Source organism: Strix uralensis, chromosome 5, assembly GCF_047716275.1.
Source record: "Strix uralensis isolate ZFMK-TIS-50842 chromosome 5, bStrUra1, whole genome shotgun sequence".
Lineage (NCBI taxonomy): Eukaryota > Metazoa > Chordata > Aves > Strigiformes > Strigidae > Strix > Strix uralensis.
In genome coordinates, this window is record NC_133976.1 from 76,471,388 (window position 1) to 76,487,162 (window position 15,775).

General features: G+C 42.9%; 1 protein-coding gene across 2 annotated transcripts in view; it reads right to left on the reverse strand.

The window, feature by feature from the left end:
• CREB3L2 (cAMP responsive element binding protein 3 like 2) overlaps positions 1 to 15,775 on the reverse strand; it is an 83,700-nt gene that overhangs the window by 17,437 nt on the left and 50,488 nt on the right. Inside the window, exons 3-7 of one of the 2 annotated variants that reach the window (XM_074871785.1) lie at positions 7,182 to 7,348; positions 5,484 to 5,571; positions 3,507 to 3,685; positions 2,689 to 2,835; positions 905 to 963 (exon numbers count right to left, since the gene is read on the reverse strand). In XM_074871785.1, the coding sequence (XP_074727886.1) occupies positions 905 to 963; positions 2,689 to 2,835; positions 3,507 to 3,685; positions 5,484 to 5,571; positions 7,182 to 7,348 (640 nt within the window). Of the gene's footprint in view, positions 1 to 904; positions 964 to 2,688; positions 2,836 to 3,506; positions 3,689 to 5,483; positions 5,572 to 7,181; positions 7,349 to 15,775 lie in introns of both variants that reach the window. The other variant, XM_074871784.1, reaches the window with a different exon arrangement.

Genomic DNA, 15,775 nt, shown 5'->3' on the forward strand with positions numbered 1-15,775 from the left:
GATGAGGCACCAAGCAATTTTGCGAATGCCACACTTCTGAAAACAGATATTCGAATTTCAAGTTTAGGGAGGTTAATAAGCCAGGAGGATTCATTTCCAAGATAGTGCTCATTTCCACACTGCCCCTGGAAACCCCCTAAAGTTGGTTAGGACTCCTAAAAAGACAAACATGATCAGATGAAATAGCTTCAAGGAAAAAAGTAAAGGGAAATAGCTTTGATATTTGTATGTATTTGGTGGCATTTCACAAGAGTAACTCTGAGAAAGCAACACTCATCCATAAAGAGGTAAGAAGTAAAAAAGAAATTACATCAAGGATATCACCAAAGATAGTACAAGGGGTTTAAAAGATCCATCTGGTGAAGTGCAGAAGAGAAATACTAGAATACTTGTCTGTTGGAAGAAAGATTAACTTGGGATATAAATCACTAACTGGGGGTTTGTCTCCTCACTAAAGGAAGTCGATGGGTCACACGCTGTTTTCCTGCGTCCTGCTTATTTTCCCAGGCAGTCTTGACTCACCTGCTTCCTATTTCTGTCTCCATCTACACTAGAAGACAGAATATATTCACTCTGAACCCACCTTTCCCTGGACACTGCCTACCTACTAGGCCAACGGAGTTGCATGAGGGGGAGGCCAACAGCAGATGGGTCTTGCCTTATTTAAGGTGTAAAGTCTTTGTTGGCATGTTAGCAACGTGTTGCAGGCAGACACAGTTATGAATGCAGCACCCCAGCACACGTACAAGCAGAAGCCAGAAGAAGGGGCTTTTCTCAGTCATAACCACGAGATGGCAGCTGGCACTCTGTGCACGACACAGTCCCAGCATCAACAGCTGGATCCCTTCCCAGTCCAGCAACTAGTGCTATTGGCCCACTTGCAACAGGAAGGAGGCTGGCTTACTTTTTTTCCAGACTGTCCATGTATTCTTTCTTTTTTCTTCTACTTTCCTGGGCAGAGATCTAAGGAATAAAGAAGAAAAACACAAAATATTTGCATAGAAAAAAAAAAGCATCAGAGATGAATTAATAAACTGGTAAAAAGTCCTGACGTGATTAGATTCAAGCCTCCATGCTGTTCTCATTTCTATTTCTGGCAAGCAAAGCACTGAGTTGGACTGTTTCCACATCCTGAAGCATGAGTGCTCCTCTCAGTAGTAGGAAAAAGATCATTCCCTGCTCTTACAGAACTAACCTTAAAAAGTAAATCACATTCATCTGGAGAGAATATCCTAGGACAAATACTAAAAGATGATCCCAGGACAATGTCCTGCATCTGGGAGAGGAAAAGCCCACGCATGCATTAGAAAGCAGCTTTGTAGAAAAAGACTTGGGGGTCCTGATGAACAAGTCAAACATAAGTCAGCAATGTGCCCCTGTTGCAAAGGCGGCCAACCAGATTCAGGTCTGCATTAACAAGATCGTAGCCAGCAGGCTGAGAGAGAAGTGGTTCTTCCCCTCTACTCAGCACCTGCAAGACCACAGTTGAATACAGTGTACAGTTTGTGGCTCTGAAATCAATACTTTGGATGTACAGAAGCCAGCTTAGAGGAGGACCACTGCTCTAATAAGCATGCTGAAGCACATGACATATCAGGAAAGGCAGAGAAAGCTGGGTTTGTTCAGATTTAAGAAGAGAAGTCTAAGGAAGGAATCCTATTGTTGTCTTCAACTATCTTGCATTGTGAAGATGATGTCAGAGCCTTCTCAGAGGTGTACAGCAAAATGGCAAGAGGCATCAAATACAAGTTGCAACAAGGGAAATTCCAACTAGACGTTAAGAATTCTATTTATTTGGTTTTACCACAAGGGCAGCCTAATACGGGAACAGGTTGCCCAGAGATGCTGGGGACTCGTCACCCTTTGAGACAGGAAAACGTAAGTGGACAAGACCCTGAGCAATTTGCTCTAAACTGACTGTGCTTTCAAAGCAAGGAGTTGGACCAAAGGACCTCCAGAGATCCCTCCTGTATAAATGAGTCTGATTATATGAAAGTGGTACGCAAAATGCAAGAGGTCACTTCCAAAAATTTAAAAAAATATATATTACAAGACCAAATTCCAAGTCAGTGTGGGCAAATTACACCTCTATCTGCAAAACCAATAACAGAATGCATTAACTTTCAAAGATGTGCTAATATCCACTAGAACAAGTGAGCTGGACAGGTCTGAAAAAAAAAAAAAAGCTTTCCTCCCTATCACTAGGTTCTTCCTCATGTTGGAAGAAAGAAAAGACTTGTAGGGCATTTCACAGCCTTGGTATCAACCATTCATTTAAAAGTCATGGACTTCAGTGATCAAAAGACTAAGGCACTGAAATACACAGTCAGATTTTAAAACGTGAAACAGTGGAAAAGAACACCTTCATCACCATGGAAAGAATATAGGTCTTTGCCTACCATAAGGGTAGGATTGTACTGTTTTTAAAATGGAGCCAAGCAACAGCAACTTGATACCCTGCTTGCTAAGTACTCTATTGTTCATGTGTTCAGGTAAATAGCTGGACAGAGGCACACTGTCACAGTGACACACAATTTGATGCATGTGTTTAGGAACAAAGAAAAACACTTTATTAAAAGACATCTTATAGCATTCAACAGTACCACAGACCATTACTACAGAATTGTTGCAGCATTTTTTTAATGCAGGACGAGTAAGAATTACCCAGCAAAGTTAACTAACATTTACCTTGTTCTTTATTTTCCTGCGGATTTTCTTCAGCACTTTCTCTTCTGCTTTTGTCAGGGGCAGTTTGGTAGGGATTGGGTACCCCTCTGCTATCAGTGTTCTCTTCTCCTCCTCTGTCAGGATGAGTGGGCCTGTCCCCTGTAATTTCTGCAAGTGTCATAGAAATGAAATAATATAACAGTAAGCACATGCAGCCTTAGAGAGAAGAGTGTCAGGGAAGACAGGCAGCAGTTCTCCCACTTCAGAAAGGACTCTGCCTACTAAAACAGCAGTCTTCTGCAATTGGGAATGCATGGAAGGGGAAGACCTTTCAGATAGCTTCCATTCAGAGACTGAACCTTTGGGGTGGGATTCCCTCAAACTAGTTGTTCTTGGCCCAGCCCTGTACACACTGAGGACCAACAGTAAAACTCCCCTTGGCTCAAACAGGGAAAGAGACAAATGAGAAGTACTGCTGAAAATCCCTCCCTAAAGATCACCACTTGCTTTCAAGAGGACAGATGCAGATCTACCAAGGACAGGTTAACCCAGCAGGGCTGGGCCCTAATGCAAAACAGAGTCCATGATGGGAGAAACATAACAACACTGTTGAACCCTGTCTCAACTTAGAGAGAGGCACATGCTGTTCTCTGTGGGAACAGAACAGACCAGTGAGCAAGAATTACCGGATCTGCAGTTTTGACCAGAGATGGATTAATGTGAAGAACAAAAGAAAGTTAGCAAATCCATGGCAAAACCAGTAATTATTTAAAAAAAAAAAAAAAAAAAAAGAGAGAGACACAGATAGATCGATGCTGGAAAAAGACAGCCCAACTTACATGTGGCGCAGTCAGGAGAGGGGAATTGGAGAGCGCTGACGCTGTGCGTGATGTCACTTTAGCCGTGGCTTGTAGTTGGATTGGGCTTGAAGGAGGGAGTGATCTAGCCGGGCTCTGCCCTCCTTCAGAGTCACTGCCATGGCTGCTGGGAGGGGTTGGAGGCAAATGCAGGGGATCCACTACTAAATGGCAAGACAGACATATAACATAAGGTTTTGACGTGCTAATTTAAATTTCCTCTAGAGCTGCCACCACCATCACCACCTAGTTTCCAAGACTAGGACTCTCTGCTAAAAAATGGATCAAGCAAAGTGGCAACTTGGAAGATTTTCAGAGCATGCAAGGTCTCCAAAGGAGGAATGAAACGCAGCAGCTATCTTTAGGTTCAACAGGCAAAACAGGGCTCTGTGCATATGCTCCAGTCATTTCTACCTACAGTTCAGCTTCTTCTCCAAATGCTTTGAGGTTTAAGTATAGTCCTCCAGTACAAGTCTCCTGTGCCTGGAAAACCACAGCGTGCTTTGTCTCCAAAAACAATAGTCTTTCCTAACTTTGCTGTGGATTAAACAAATCACCAGTATTTTTCAAGAGAAGGTATCAATCCAAGGTGTTATATGAACAGGGAGGAGAGAAATAATCTGCCTCCTAAGGACTTGGTTTGGCACAACCGGGAAGAAGTGACAATATAGTGACAGCAAAGGTTTTAATGTACTGATGAAGCAGGAGCAGCACAGGCAACCACCACAGGAATCCCTCTCACACTGTGCTATCCAGGGCCATAAACTAACTTCTACTGCACTTGTAGCCAAAAGAACCTGAGCTATAATTGGCAAGCAAAGTGCTGCTTATGACGAAATGGGTCTGGACCAAGAGAAACAGGGCAATGTCTCACCTACTCATATTACATGGACAATTTAGCAGATGTCCAAAACAGACATAACTAAATCATGTTTTTCCTGAGATAAATTCACAGCAATGAAAATTGAGAGTAGGAAGGTACAGGGCTGAATTTGCCACCTTCCACTTGTTATACTTCGCAAATTTGAGTTGAAAAGATCAAATGGGTGGTGGGGGAGGAAGGAAGAAAAATAGCAACAAAAAAAAGCTGTTATATATGAGCTCTTTTTGTCTAGCATCTTAACTCTAGTAGTTGCCAGAAGAAGATACACACTTGAAAAACAGCAAGGCCCTTAATCCCACAAATTGAGCAACTGAATCTATGCCCTGGATTGAGATATAGCCTCCCTTTTTCCACCTGCTACATCACTTGCTTCTCTCCCTAGAGCAGTTCTACTTACCTACACAAATGAATTCACCAACAAAGTATCAAGTGTTCCTAACTGAGATGCAGTTATCTGCTCAAATTTCAGCCAAAATATTTGGCTCTTTCAAACTTCCCTTGAGTTGACAGATTATGTGCTAGAAAACCATGTTTAACTTTCACGGCAGGGATCATTGTTCCTCCTTCCTCATTTATAGATTAATGCAAATGAGTCCTGGTGGTTCTTAAAAACTCTGCTAAAACTAATATGCAACAAACAGATGCACCTAACTTTTAATTTCATATAAACTCACATCCTTGCTTTTGTATCAGAGGTTAAAACGGTAAAAGTTTCTACTTCTGCTCTTCATGTTTTCTATGCCTTAGTTAAGCCCCCTCAAATTGATTTCTCTTCTAGCCTAAATAATCCTGGGCTTTTCAAGCTCCCACCAGCAACTGTACAATTGTTAATACAATACAGACAAAAATGGGATAATTTTGTGATAAGCAAGGGAAAAAAAAAAAGAAAAAAACACATAAATGGGTCAGAGAGAGGCTGGCTCTTCAGCAGTGTGAATTGAATCCCTAGAAGGCAACAGCTTCAGCCTAAAGATTAACATGGCCAATGAGGAAGCCAAATATTTAATCAGGGTAAAGTACATTCACTGTGCATTCTGGTCATCTCCCCCTGCATTTTGGGTTGGTAATTAACAGACCTTCCTTAGAAGAGAGGTTCAGGAACTGATCAACTTCATGGGGCTCCAATTTAATCTCTGGAAGCACTTTCTGGCTCAGTGGTTTCATCTAGAAAAGAGAAATTAACAGCATGAAAACCCAAAGCACACATCTTAAAAATCTTAATAGAAGGACACAAGGATGACTTCTCCATAAATGGAGAGGTTTCCCTCTCCTCCTGCTCTGCTACAGGCAAAGCTTTTAACTGCTTCACACAGTTTGCTAAACCAGGCTACAGAGAACACTGCCCTGACTACTCCCACTGTGGCTTTTCTTACTACTATATTTAGCTAAATAAAAGATTACGCCTCAGAGATGACATTTCAGACTGAAAGCTAGCATGCAACCCACTCAAATTACTTCTCTTAGCAACAGAGCTGCTGCTAGGATTTGCCGGACCGCACAGTCTGTTTGAGCAGAGACAGAAACACTCCTGGCAGTGGGGGAGAGCCTGTTCAAGACCGCTGTCATTGGGGAGCAAGAGCAAGGTGCCAGCCACTGGGGACCTGATTATCAGACCCAAGTTCCTTTTATGGTGTGGAGGAGCACAAAAAGAGACAGTCACAGCTGACCAAAGTTTGGAAGACATCTGGCTTGCCCCGTTGACAGGGCTGAGACACCAGGCTGCCAAGCTGTTGCCCAGTTTGCCTGAATGATACAGTCCCAGGCTTGAAGAAGTCAGTCTGTCACACCAGCATGCTCATTGCAGCCAAAATCTCTCTCAATAACCTGTGTAACTAATGGTAATGGTAATGAGCCACCAGCTAGTCCCAATATACTCTTTGCAAATCACGGCATTCCAAAGTACAGCAGGACTACGTACCAGGGACAGCACATTCAGACTACAGGAGAATTATGGGAAACTTGTGTTTAGTTTTTTCAGTTTCTCATAAAATAATTTCTGTTGCACTTATTTTTGACCGACATCCGAGTGGAAACATTTATTTTCAGCATATACTAACTTCACCCGGCCTGGACTGACATCGCACCCTAGGGACTAAGAACAGTCAGTGCTTCTTCCTCCACTGATAGGGGACTCTGACATCAGCTGCTGCAGTTCATTCTCCTTAACTCAACCACAGCCAAACTATGCTCTTGAGAATGCCCACTGGCTGCTCCAGCTGTGGTCAGAAAGGCATCACAAACGCTCCTTACAAGGCAGGTTGGTGTGGAAGCAGCAGAAGCTCAAAATGTGAAAGCTCCACAGATCTGGCAAAAGTGACTTAGCAGGCAAACAGGGAAACTCTCCAGTCATTTCAAACAAGAAGTTTTGTTCTGATTAGGGGAAGGCACAGCAGCACTAAAGCAAGTTATTATGGAAAACACTTAGCTTGTCACAGGCTCGATAGGGCAAATAGGTTAATCAGTTCAGGTGGGGCTGGTTCATTAGAACTGTTTGAATACTTTTAAGAATGCATAAGCCCCAGGTTTTGGGGCTAGTCGAGAAGAGAAAGTTGTGTATCCAACCATTAAGACCTGAAGATGGAGATAAGTGTTTTGAAAAACAAGCTCTTACAGCAGCAGTGGGACACCAGCAAACACTAAAAACATTAAAGCAGACTGCAGTGTGCACCCTGAATTGACAGACTTTGGCACCGTAGAGGCTACACTGGTATGCAGAGTCTTGGGAGAATCTGTAGCTAACTGCACAGAGAGGAGAACAGAAAGTCTGCAAGTACCAGGGCATCGGTCTGTAGCTCAGGTTGTTCCTCCTTCAGCGACGTGGCTGTGATGGTGAGACTGACTGAGGGAGCAAGGCCTGACGTCTCACACAACTCTGGCTCAGTCTTTATTGCTGCTGGAGTCAGCTCTGTACCCAGACACCATTCCTCATTTTTCAGGTCACCTGCCAGGGAAGGAAATTGGACACCACATGTTTAGGTCAGAGACAGAAAGACTACAAATGAAAATAATGTCATCCCTCCTCCAGAGAAGGGAAACAAACACAGAAGGCATTTCAGTCTATCAACAAAACTCTGTCCTTACTATTCAGCTCTCAGTCAATGCAGACAGCCGTGCCATTTCAGGGCTGTAACCTAATCCTAGCCCCAGGATACAGAGAGGAGCAAGGAGGAAAGACACAGAGCACTAATCACTGTACATTGCCGAAAGCTGCTAACACGGAGCAGAACAAGACTAAACAAGCCATTGGGTAAGGCAGCCAGGGAGCCATGTCCTACACACACTAATGCCTGCTGACTCAGTTTTATTTCCCCTTGTAGAAATAGCATTTAGCCAGACTTCTGCTCCTTCTAATATTTGCAATCATCGAATAGACAGAGTGGTGATATTATACTTTTAAGAACAAAGGATTTTTCACACTCTCAACTTCAAAATTTTTCCCCCAAGGATTCATTTAGTAAGTATAAAAGAGGATAAAGGCTTTGATGATTTCACAGGAGCACCAGTGCTGTGGTGATCATGCTAATCTCCTCCCCAGAGCCTCTGGAAGTCACAGAAGTATTTTGACTGGCAGCAATGAAATGTGCATCACATCTTGGCAGAATCATCCTCTAGCCCCACTTACTGCAAGCTCCTAATCAGAACGAAGTCATGCAACTTTTCACTGGACAAAGCTGAAAGGTTTGCCTTGCACTGTCAAGAACTGGAAGAAGGTTGGCATGGTAAGTTGGTAGCTCCCCATTTTCATTCATGAAGCAGCCACTGTTTGGCTTGCTGAGAAGGGACTTATTCTCCCAGGTCTAAAATATGATAGAGGATCAAGAACCTGGAAGGAGTCAACCTTCAAAACAACTCCACAAGGCTATTAACAACTCCACTTTAAAAAAAAAATGCATTTTTGGCAGTTGCAATTCTGCCTTAAAAAAATTCCCATCCCTACTGCTAGAGTTCAGTTATGTAAGTTCTCTTCTCTTGCAGGAGAGTACCCTACACCAGCTGTACTGCACCCCAACAGCATACAGCACAGTCCTCTGACACAACTTGTCAGTAGTTGTGAGAAGCGCGTCATTAAATCAAGCAGCTGGAATCTGAGGCCAAATATACATAAGAGAAAAGAGTGTTGATCTTTCTGTCAGAGCTTTCTCCTGCCTTCATACAGAGTATTTACTGCATATATGGAATTAAAGCAGAGCAAGCACGTACACCGTATAGCTAGTAAACAGCAAAAGCTTTGAATTAACTGTTTGCTGCATCAACACCGTGGAAGGCAGCCAGGGTGCTGTGGCTGTGCCACCAGCAGTCTGCAAGGCTGACACAAGACCCTTACACATCTGAGCATATCAAGTTGGTGAGATGTCAACAGAGTTCAGCTGCAACAAACAGGTAACAAAAACAAGAGCGGGCTTACAGCCTCCGTGCTGCTCTCTGCCCTTGCTATTAAGACCACACACACATATGGCACACAGGCACTGGGCAGAAGCTGGGTCACTGGAAGAAGGGAGAAGCATGTACATCTCCATTGCTAGTAATTACTATGCGGTGGGAGCTAACCTCCACCACTGGCAAGGAAGGAGGTAATTTGAGTAAAGACACACCAAGGAATTAAAAATGAAAAATACATATCCTGTAATCAGAAGCACAAGAACAGCGAGCCCAGCTCTGCCAAGAGAAGTAACTACAGCAAGGGCTAAACACCGTATTTAAGTTTCTGGAGAGCTGACTCCCAAAGCTTTCTGGGAAATGCTGAAATATAAAAATAGAAGTATTTATGAAAAAAGAGGTAGCATTGTCTAAATATTAACTCAGGAGAGAGGACACTGCTCTCTTTCAACCCTCCCTGAGCCTCTCTACTCACAAACACAGGAGTGCAGCTCCCTCCCTGCCGACTGCAATGAAATATTCAGTGGATCCGTGGACTCCCTCTAGCTTGCTGTGTGTGGATCATTCAGATAAGACCTTTAAAGTTGTCTCTTTGCCTGGAAATCCAGAATCCTTTGACAAATGCAACTTTCAAATGCTTGTTTGGATAACTTCTGCCAAAACCTCCCCCACATCGTTGTGCAGAGTGTCCTGTGCAGAGCTTGCTGCCTCTCACACCTCTGGGTCAAGCTACACGGTGGCAGGGCTATCCCTGTAATCTACTTTACACTCCCTTTGGGAGGGAAGGCTACAAATAAATGAGAGCTATCACTGAAGCAAGTAATTAGCCCTGAACTTTCTGAGATTTGTATTATCATGCAAGTAGAAGAGAAATCTAGCCATAGGTGCCCAGCAAAACAGGGCATGTCCTCTAAAGCTGCACTTTGTGATATTTATCACCTCTAATCCCCAGACTCATCACAAGGATTCAGCTGCTCTAAGGCAGCAAGACATGCTGGCCTTCAGCCGGTCATTTTACTCCTCTGGAACCTGACTTTGCTGATTAACCTGACATCCCTGCCATCACCACTTAGATCTGCACAAACTGCTCAGAGTTATTCTAGGCTTTAAAGCCAGTCTAACCAGTTTGTAGGGTTATAGATGGTTTTCAGCGACAGCAACACGCTGCATTTAACACCGAGATAACTTTGAAGAACGACATCTAACACTTCTTTGACACTGCCTCTTATGATGCATGGTGACAGCTGTCATTCCAGATGAACAACCCTGTGAAAGGAAGAGATGAAGCAACACAGTGATCGAATCCCACCTTGATACTCCCCTCTCTCCACTTTTTCCAAGCCCCTGCTATGCATTCAGTATCATGATCAGTGTTGTGCAACAAGTTACTTTCTTTTGACACATTCCGGCTTCTGAAGTCACCAACAACCTCTCCTCTGCTCCAAGACAGCTGCAAAAGGACATTTCCCACTCTCCTTTCTCCTCTTCCTGAGCACAGCTGGTTGACATTATCTGAAAATCATTCTTAGTTTATCCTTGTAATAGCCCCTTAGCACTTTAGTCTACTCTGCCAAGAACTGTACTAGCAGAACAAAGTGGCAGCCCTTCTCCCAAAGCCCTTGAGAATGTTGCATAACAATCAGAAAGATTTAGGCAAATGGGAAAAATTGAGCAGGCTACAGAATACCAGTCATACTGAGAGGAATGGCACACCTTCCAAGACAAGAGTATTTCTGATGGAGGGGTATGGAGAACCATGAGAGAGGTTTCATGGAATAATGAGAACAAGCAAGAAGGTGCACATGAAATACTGAAATGAAAGGACAATGGAGGCTGGCTCAAGGGACCTACTGGAGGAAAAGGGAGGTGTCTTCTCCAAACCAAGTAAGACACATGCTATTCAAAGAGTCAATGACTGGTGTCAAGAAATTGAAGGTGAGTGTTTATATTTATATTTGACATGATCCAGGAGATACATGTGAACTGTTGAGACAAGAGTCCAAAACAAAAGGCTGAGAATATTATCTTGATGACTGTATTCTAGACAGATATGAGTAAGGCAACACTATATTGCTGAGGTGAGACAAACACATTGCAAACAGTTCAGGTATAGAGAGAAGGAAGCCTAAACAAGAGATTTAGCTATCCAAATGGCCAGGAAATTCCACATCCTGAAGTTGGTCACTTTGGCTGTTAAAAATCTCTTCTCATGCTTTAAAACATTGATTCCAAAGTTCACTGTTGAACAAGTGACACTGGCAGTCAGTCCCCCTTCCCAGCTGAAATTTCCTATGAACTTCAGAGCTCTATCGTGCTGTTTAGATGAGAAGCATTCCCCTTCACCTACGCCTTCATAAGCCCATGAATGCTAGGCATTTTGGCACATGAAATATGTCATTAAGTACTTAGCAAACTCCCAGCTAACTCTTCTATGTGCAATGCACTAGCACTGTTAAAGTCCACATGCAGACTATGTCAACTGAACATTAATGTTGCAAAGCACCCAGGTATTAAAAAATAACCTGTGAAGGCTTAATTCAGTGTATATTTGCACATTATATACACCTAAAAATAGGAATGTTTTAATAATGTGATCAATTTCTCTACAGAATGCCTTACCCAACAGGCAGAATGCATGGTGCTCCCCTAACTGAGGAGCTATTCCATGTTTTGTTATTGTCTCATGCACAAGCCTCATCTCTTCTTTACCAAATACAATTCAAATTCTGTTCCCACAGAGCTGTTTAATTCCCTCCTAGGGAAACACTTCACCAACCTGAATTAGATTTCCACAGCGGTCCTGAAAATTCAAGTCAGCCATGGAGAGATTGAGGCCAAAAAGTATCTAGTAATTTCAAATGTCCAACTGGAATTGGATTTTTCAGATGATTTCGCACTGTTATTATACTTTTATTAAAAATACAGTATGCACTGAGTTTTCAGGTGCGGCTCTGAGCATCTACCACTTCTGCAAGTTTCAAATCAAGCATCCAAAAAACCCATTCATCACAGTAACCCAGGGTTTGTGACACATGCATCTAAGATCTTATCTTCTGTATCCAAGACTAAAATTACATTTCTTGCGAAAACTTTGCATGTTGTTTCTGTCATCAAGCTTGTCCCACTTTTCCTGCAGACTCTCGTTTAGCATGAATCTTCCACTTTCTTTTAAAAAAGAAAAGGCAGGAGCCTTGCAAAGCATCAAAGTAAGTTCAATCAGTGTACCAAGCCATGTTCTCACTGACAGGAAAAACTTTAAACATGTCCTCTTCATTCCCAGCTGAACTCATCGTGAGCTCAGCTTGGTCCCAGATAACGACATGCAATGCGTTGTAAGATGCCATGTACGTGATAATGCAAGAGAGAAAGCTCAAAATGGGACATCATTCCCTCAGTGCTGTAAGTGCAAGCACTGCACGTCGTGCATATCAACAGCCAGGTGTCCAACTAGCAAACAAACTCCTTCTGTCCTCTGTCTTTATTTCAGAGGCCCTAATGCTGCCCCAGGTTCCATCATTTGCAGTTAAGATGGGCAATGCTAGTAGGATCTACTAACACACCACAAATGGACCTTCCTTTTTTACTCTCCTTTCTCCAGATCACTACACCCAAAAGGGAAAAGGCTATGCAACATTTTGCACAATGAAAGCTTAAGATCTTTAAAGTCCATCATGAAGACTGAAGTGCTTGGTTTTGGGTGCACAACACACCCAAATCAACTTCTCTCTATGCTGCACACCACACACATTATGATGATAGTTTTCAACAGAAATGGCTTTCAGTGCTCCTTTTAAGCATCACAGCTATAGCAATGATCAGTATGTGTGATTTTGGCATACATGAAGACCACACAACCAAGAAGGGCTGTGTTTGTACATGACAGAATTAATATATACTACTTCTGCATTTGTTAAAAAACATTTTTTATATATATGTATTCATATAGAGACGTAAAAAAAATTAAACATAGTGTCTTAACAACAGCATGTGCAGCTTCCTAGGATACTCATAGTTCTCTGAAGAACTGCAACATTTTGCTTCTTTCCTTGTTCCATATAATATTATGGGAAGGCAGGGAAGGAAAAGTGGAAAATAAGGTAAAAAATTCTTACTTCAACTGTACGTTTTTTTTAATATCAGAGTTCCCAGCTAGTTTTGCTTTCCTTTTTTGAATTATTTCTATTCAACATTATTCTGTCCAACTAATTCTTCAATCTTGTCCAGCATGCCACCTTCTTTCCTGGGAAAAAGTAAATCTTCTTCAATATTGACTAAATTTAACTCTCTGTGATGGATGTACAGAGAAACACAGCTTATGAAATTACCACAAAGATCTCCCTTGCTCCCCACATTCATTTCAGCACTCTTCATTAAAAAGTTTAACAGAGACACTTTTTGCATGGAAAACCAAGGTGCATCAGTGAGTTGCTGTGTATTTTTAAATAAATGAAATTAGAGATGCACTCTGTATCTCTCCCTCACCCCTCCCAAGTATGGAGAATGCAAGTATTCAGAGAAATAACATGATTTTCACTTTTTTTTTTTTCCCTGCAGTAAAAAGGAAGACAGCACCACTAGGTAAACAAACCCACACAAGCGGTGTAATCACTGAACCTAATCTTGAAGGGATAAAAAAACACCATACCACCATTACCATCATGACAGATCATAGTCACACAGAAAACAGATGCATGCACTGTATGTCATTTGTAACAAGCCTGCAAATAAGATCTGTAGAAACATCAAGAGATACCCTTATCTGTATAAGCAGAATGAAGATGCAACTCTCACCTCCTTGAAGTTCACTGTCCAAGCAACTGATAAAACAACTAGAGAAAGACAAAAGCGGAAACTTAAGCAGACCACAACAGACTAACGGTCAAAGCGTTTTGCAGAGGTATCAGAAGAGATATCTCTGGACAGGGTAATGCAAGAAGATCTCTAATGAGTCAAACTGTTCTCCAGCCAAGAGTATTTAAATAATCCCCCTTTTCAGCCGTGTCATGGATTTGAGCAAAAGGGCTTCAACTAATCCCTTCTGGTCCATGACCGACCTTGTACTGCCATCATGAACCACGGGGCTTGGATGCACAGCCCGCATGGCTCCTGTGCAGCCGTGCCATGTACAACAGTATGATGGCTCAGACTTGGCTCATCACATGTTAATAAGACACTGTGACTCAGATGGTGCTTAAACTTGCACCGAGGGTCCACGTTTGCAAAGCTGTACTTTGTACAACAGTTTGGTTCTTGCCTGGATCCTACCTCTGAGATTGCTGCCCCTGTACAGCTAGCAGCAGGATCCAAGGGTGCTTACTAGCTCTACACCACAGAAATACAGCTGCAAACTGGGAGCTGCCTAACTGCAAGCGGAAAACACCTCCTGGAAGAGGCTCACAGCTTGTTTTAGGGGAAATGGACACTCGCTCTCTGTCAGCAGAAACACCCCACCACGAACCCGAAAGGACCTCTGCTGATGCACAGATTCTGGGCATGCTGCTGGACATGCCGCTTGCAGGGAAGTTCAGTGTCCCCAGCTCTGCAGTCTGAGCCTTTCTAGCCTCCCAAAGGCAGGCTGGACCTTTCCGGAGGAATAACTGCTTCCTTGTCTTCCCCCTGAGCTCGCACCATCCCCAGTGCCCAGCTCTGGGCTCACGTAACACCCCCTGGCAGACACAAGCCCCGTTTATCATGCCTGAAATGCTGAACTTCAACACCACTGCTGCTACCCCCCCTCTCCTCCATGAGGTGAGAGCCCACATTCATCAACAAACAGTTTCTCTTACAGATTTTCCAGATGGCATTTCCCCCTCCCAGCGTGCACACACACTTCCACCACAAATAATGAAACCAAAGCCCTCGAAACAGCCTCAACAAAGGAGGCACTGTTTGACTACCAAACATTGGGGTCCTTTTTAACATGCCAGGAAGGGAAAATTGAAATAAATGGGCAAAGATGAGCAGCAGCGATATACAGTAATCACAACGCACAGCATAAGTAGCCTTTCTCCTAACAAAGGATCACCAGTCATACCAGCATACCCCCTTTGAGCGGCAGGGAGTCCATCTAAACCCCACAGATTATTTGTATCATTATCAAAGTTATTAAAATAGGAACAAGGACACATTGTTCCTCCCATACCTAAACAACCAGGGTCAATACCCTGTTTCCTGCGGAGAATTTGACAGTTTTCAATCAAACTCATCTTGTCACATAAAACCAGCCAGGAGATGTCTCAAGAGTTACAGGTTCTGCTTTAACCTCTCTTCAGACTAAGACTTTACACAAGTACAGCTGTCAGCTGGAATACAGTTCCTGATGTTTTTAATTATTTTGCTTAGGGATAGAAAAATGTTATCTTATATATATGGGAGTGAAGCACAGACTGAGGTGGTAGCTTGGATTTACAGCCTTAAAGCTTGATACTATTAAATGTCCTATAAAAGACTATGATTTTTTTTTAAGTTATGTGAAAATTATCCACAGAAGTACTGTGTTCAAGTAAAACCATTCTCTCTCACCCGTCTGAATTTTTCTCCCCACAACCCACGTGGATGTTTGTGAGGGCATATGCACATTATGGCAGCAATCGGGCTTCAACACACATCAGAAGGACTTGATGCTCACAGCACATAAGTAAGTGAGCATGAACTCCCAGTGCAACACTACAGAGAGAATGAGATCACTGGTTTCAGAAACAGCAGGGCTGGAAGTGAGAGGAGTATTCCCCTAATATGCTAGGAAAACTATTCCTGGGAAATCAGCTCCTGCAGTCACTTGACACAGAGTTTTGAAAAGGAACTGCAAATGTCCCTTTGTTTAGAAAGGAACTGCAATAGCCCAGTGTCCAGAAGATACTCCCTATAGGGAAACACCAAGGAAGTGCAGTTCATTTAAACTGTATCTAAGCAGAAATCAACAGGGAACTTAATCACAGCCTACAAACACCTGGGGAAAGAGGTTTCCGAGAGCAGATGGTTCTTTACTCCA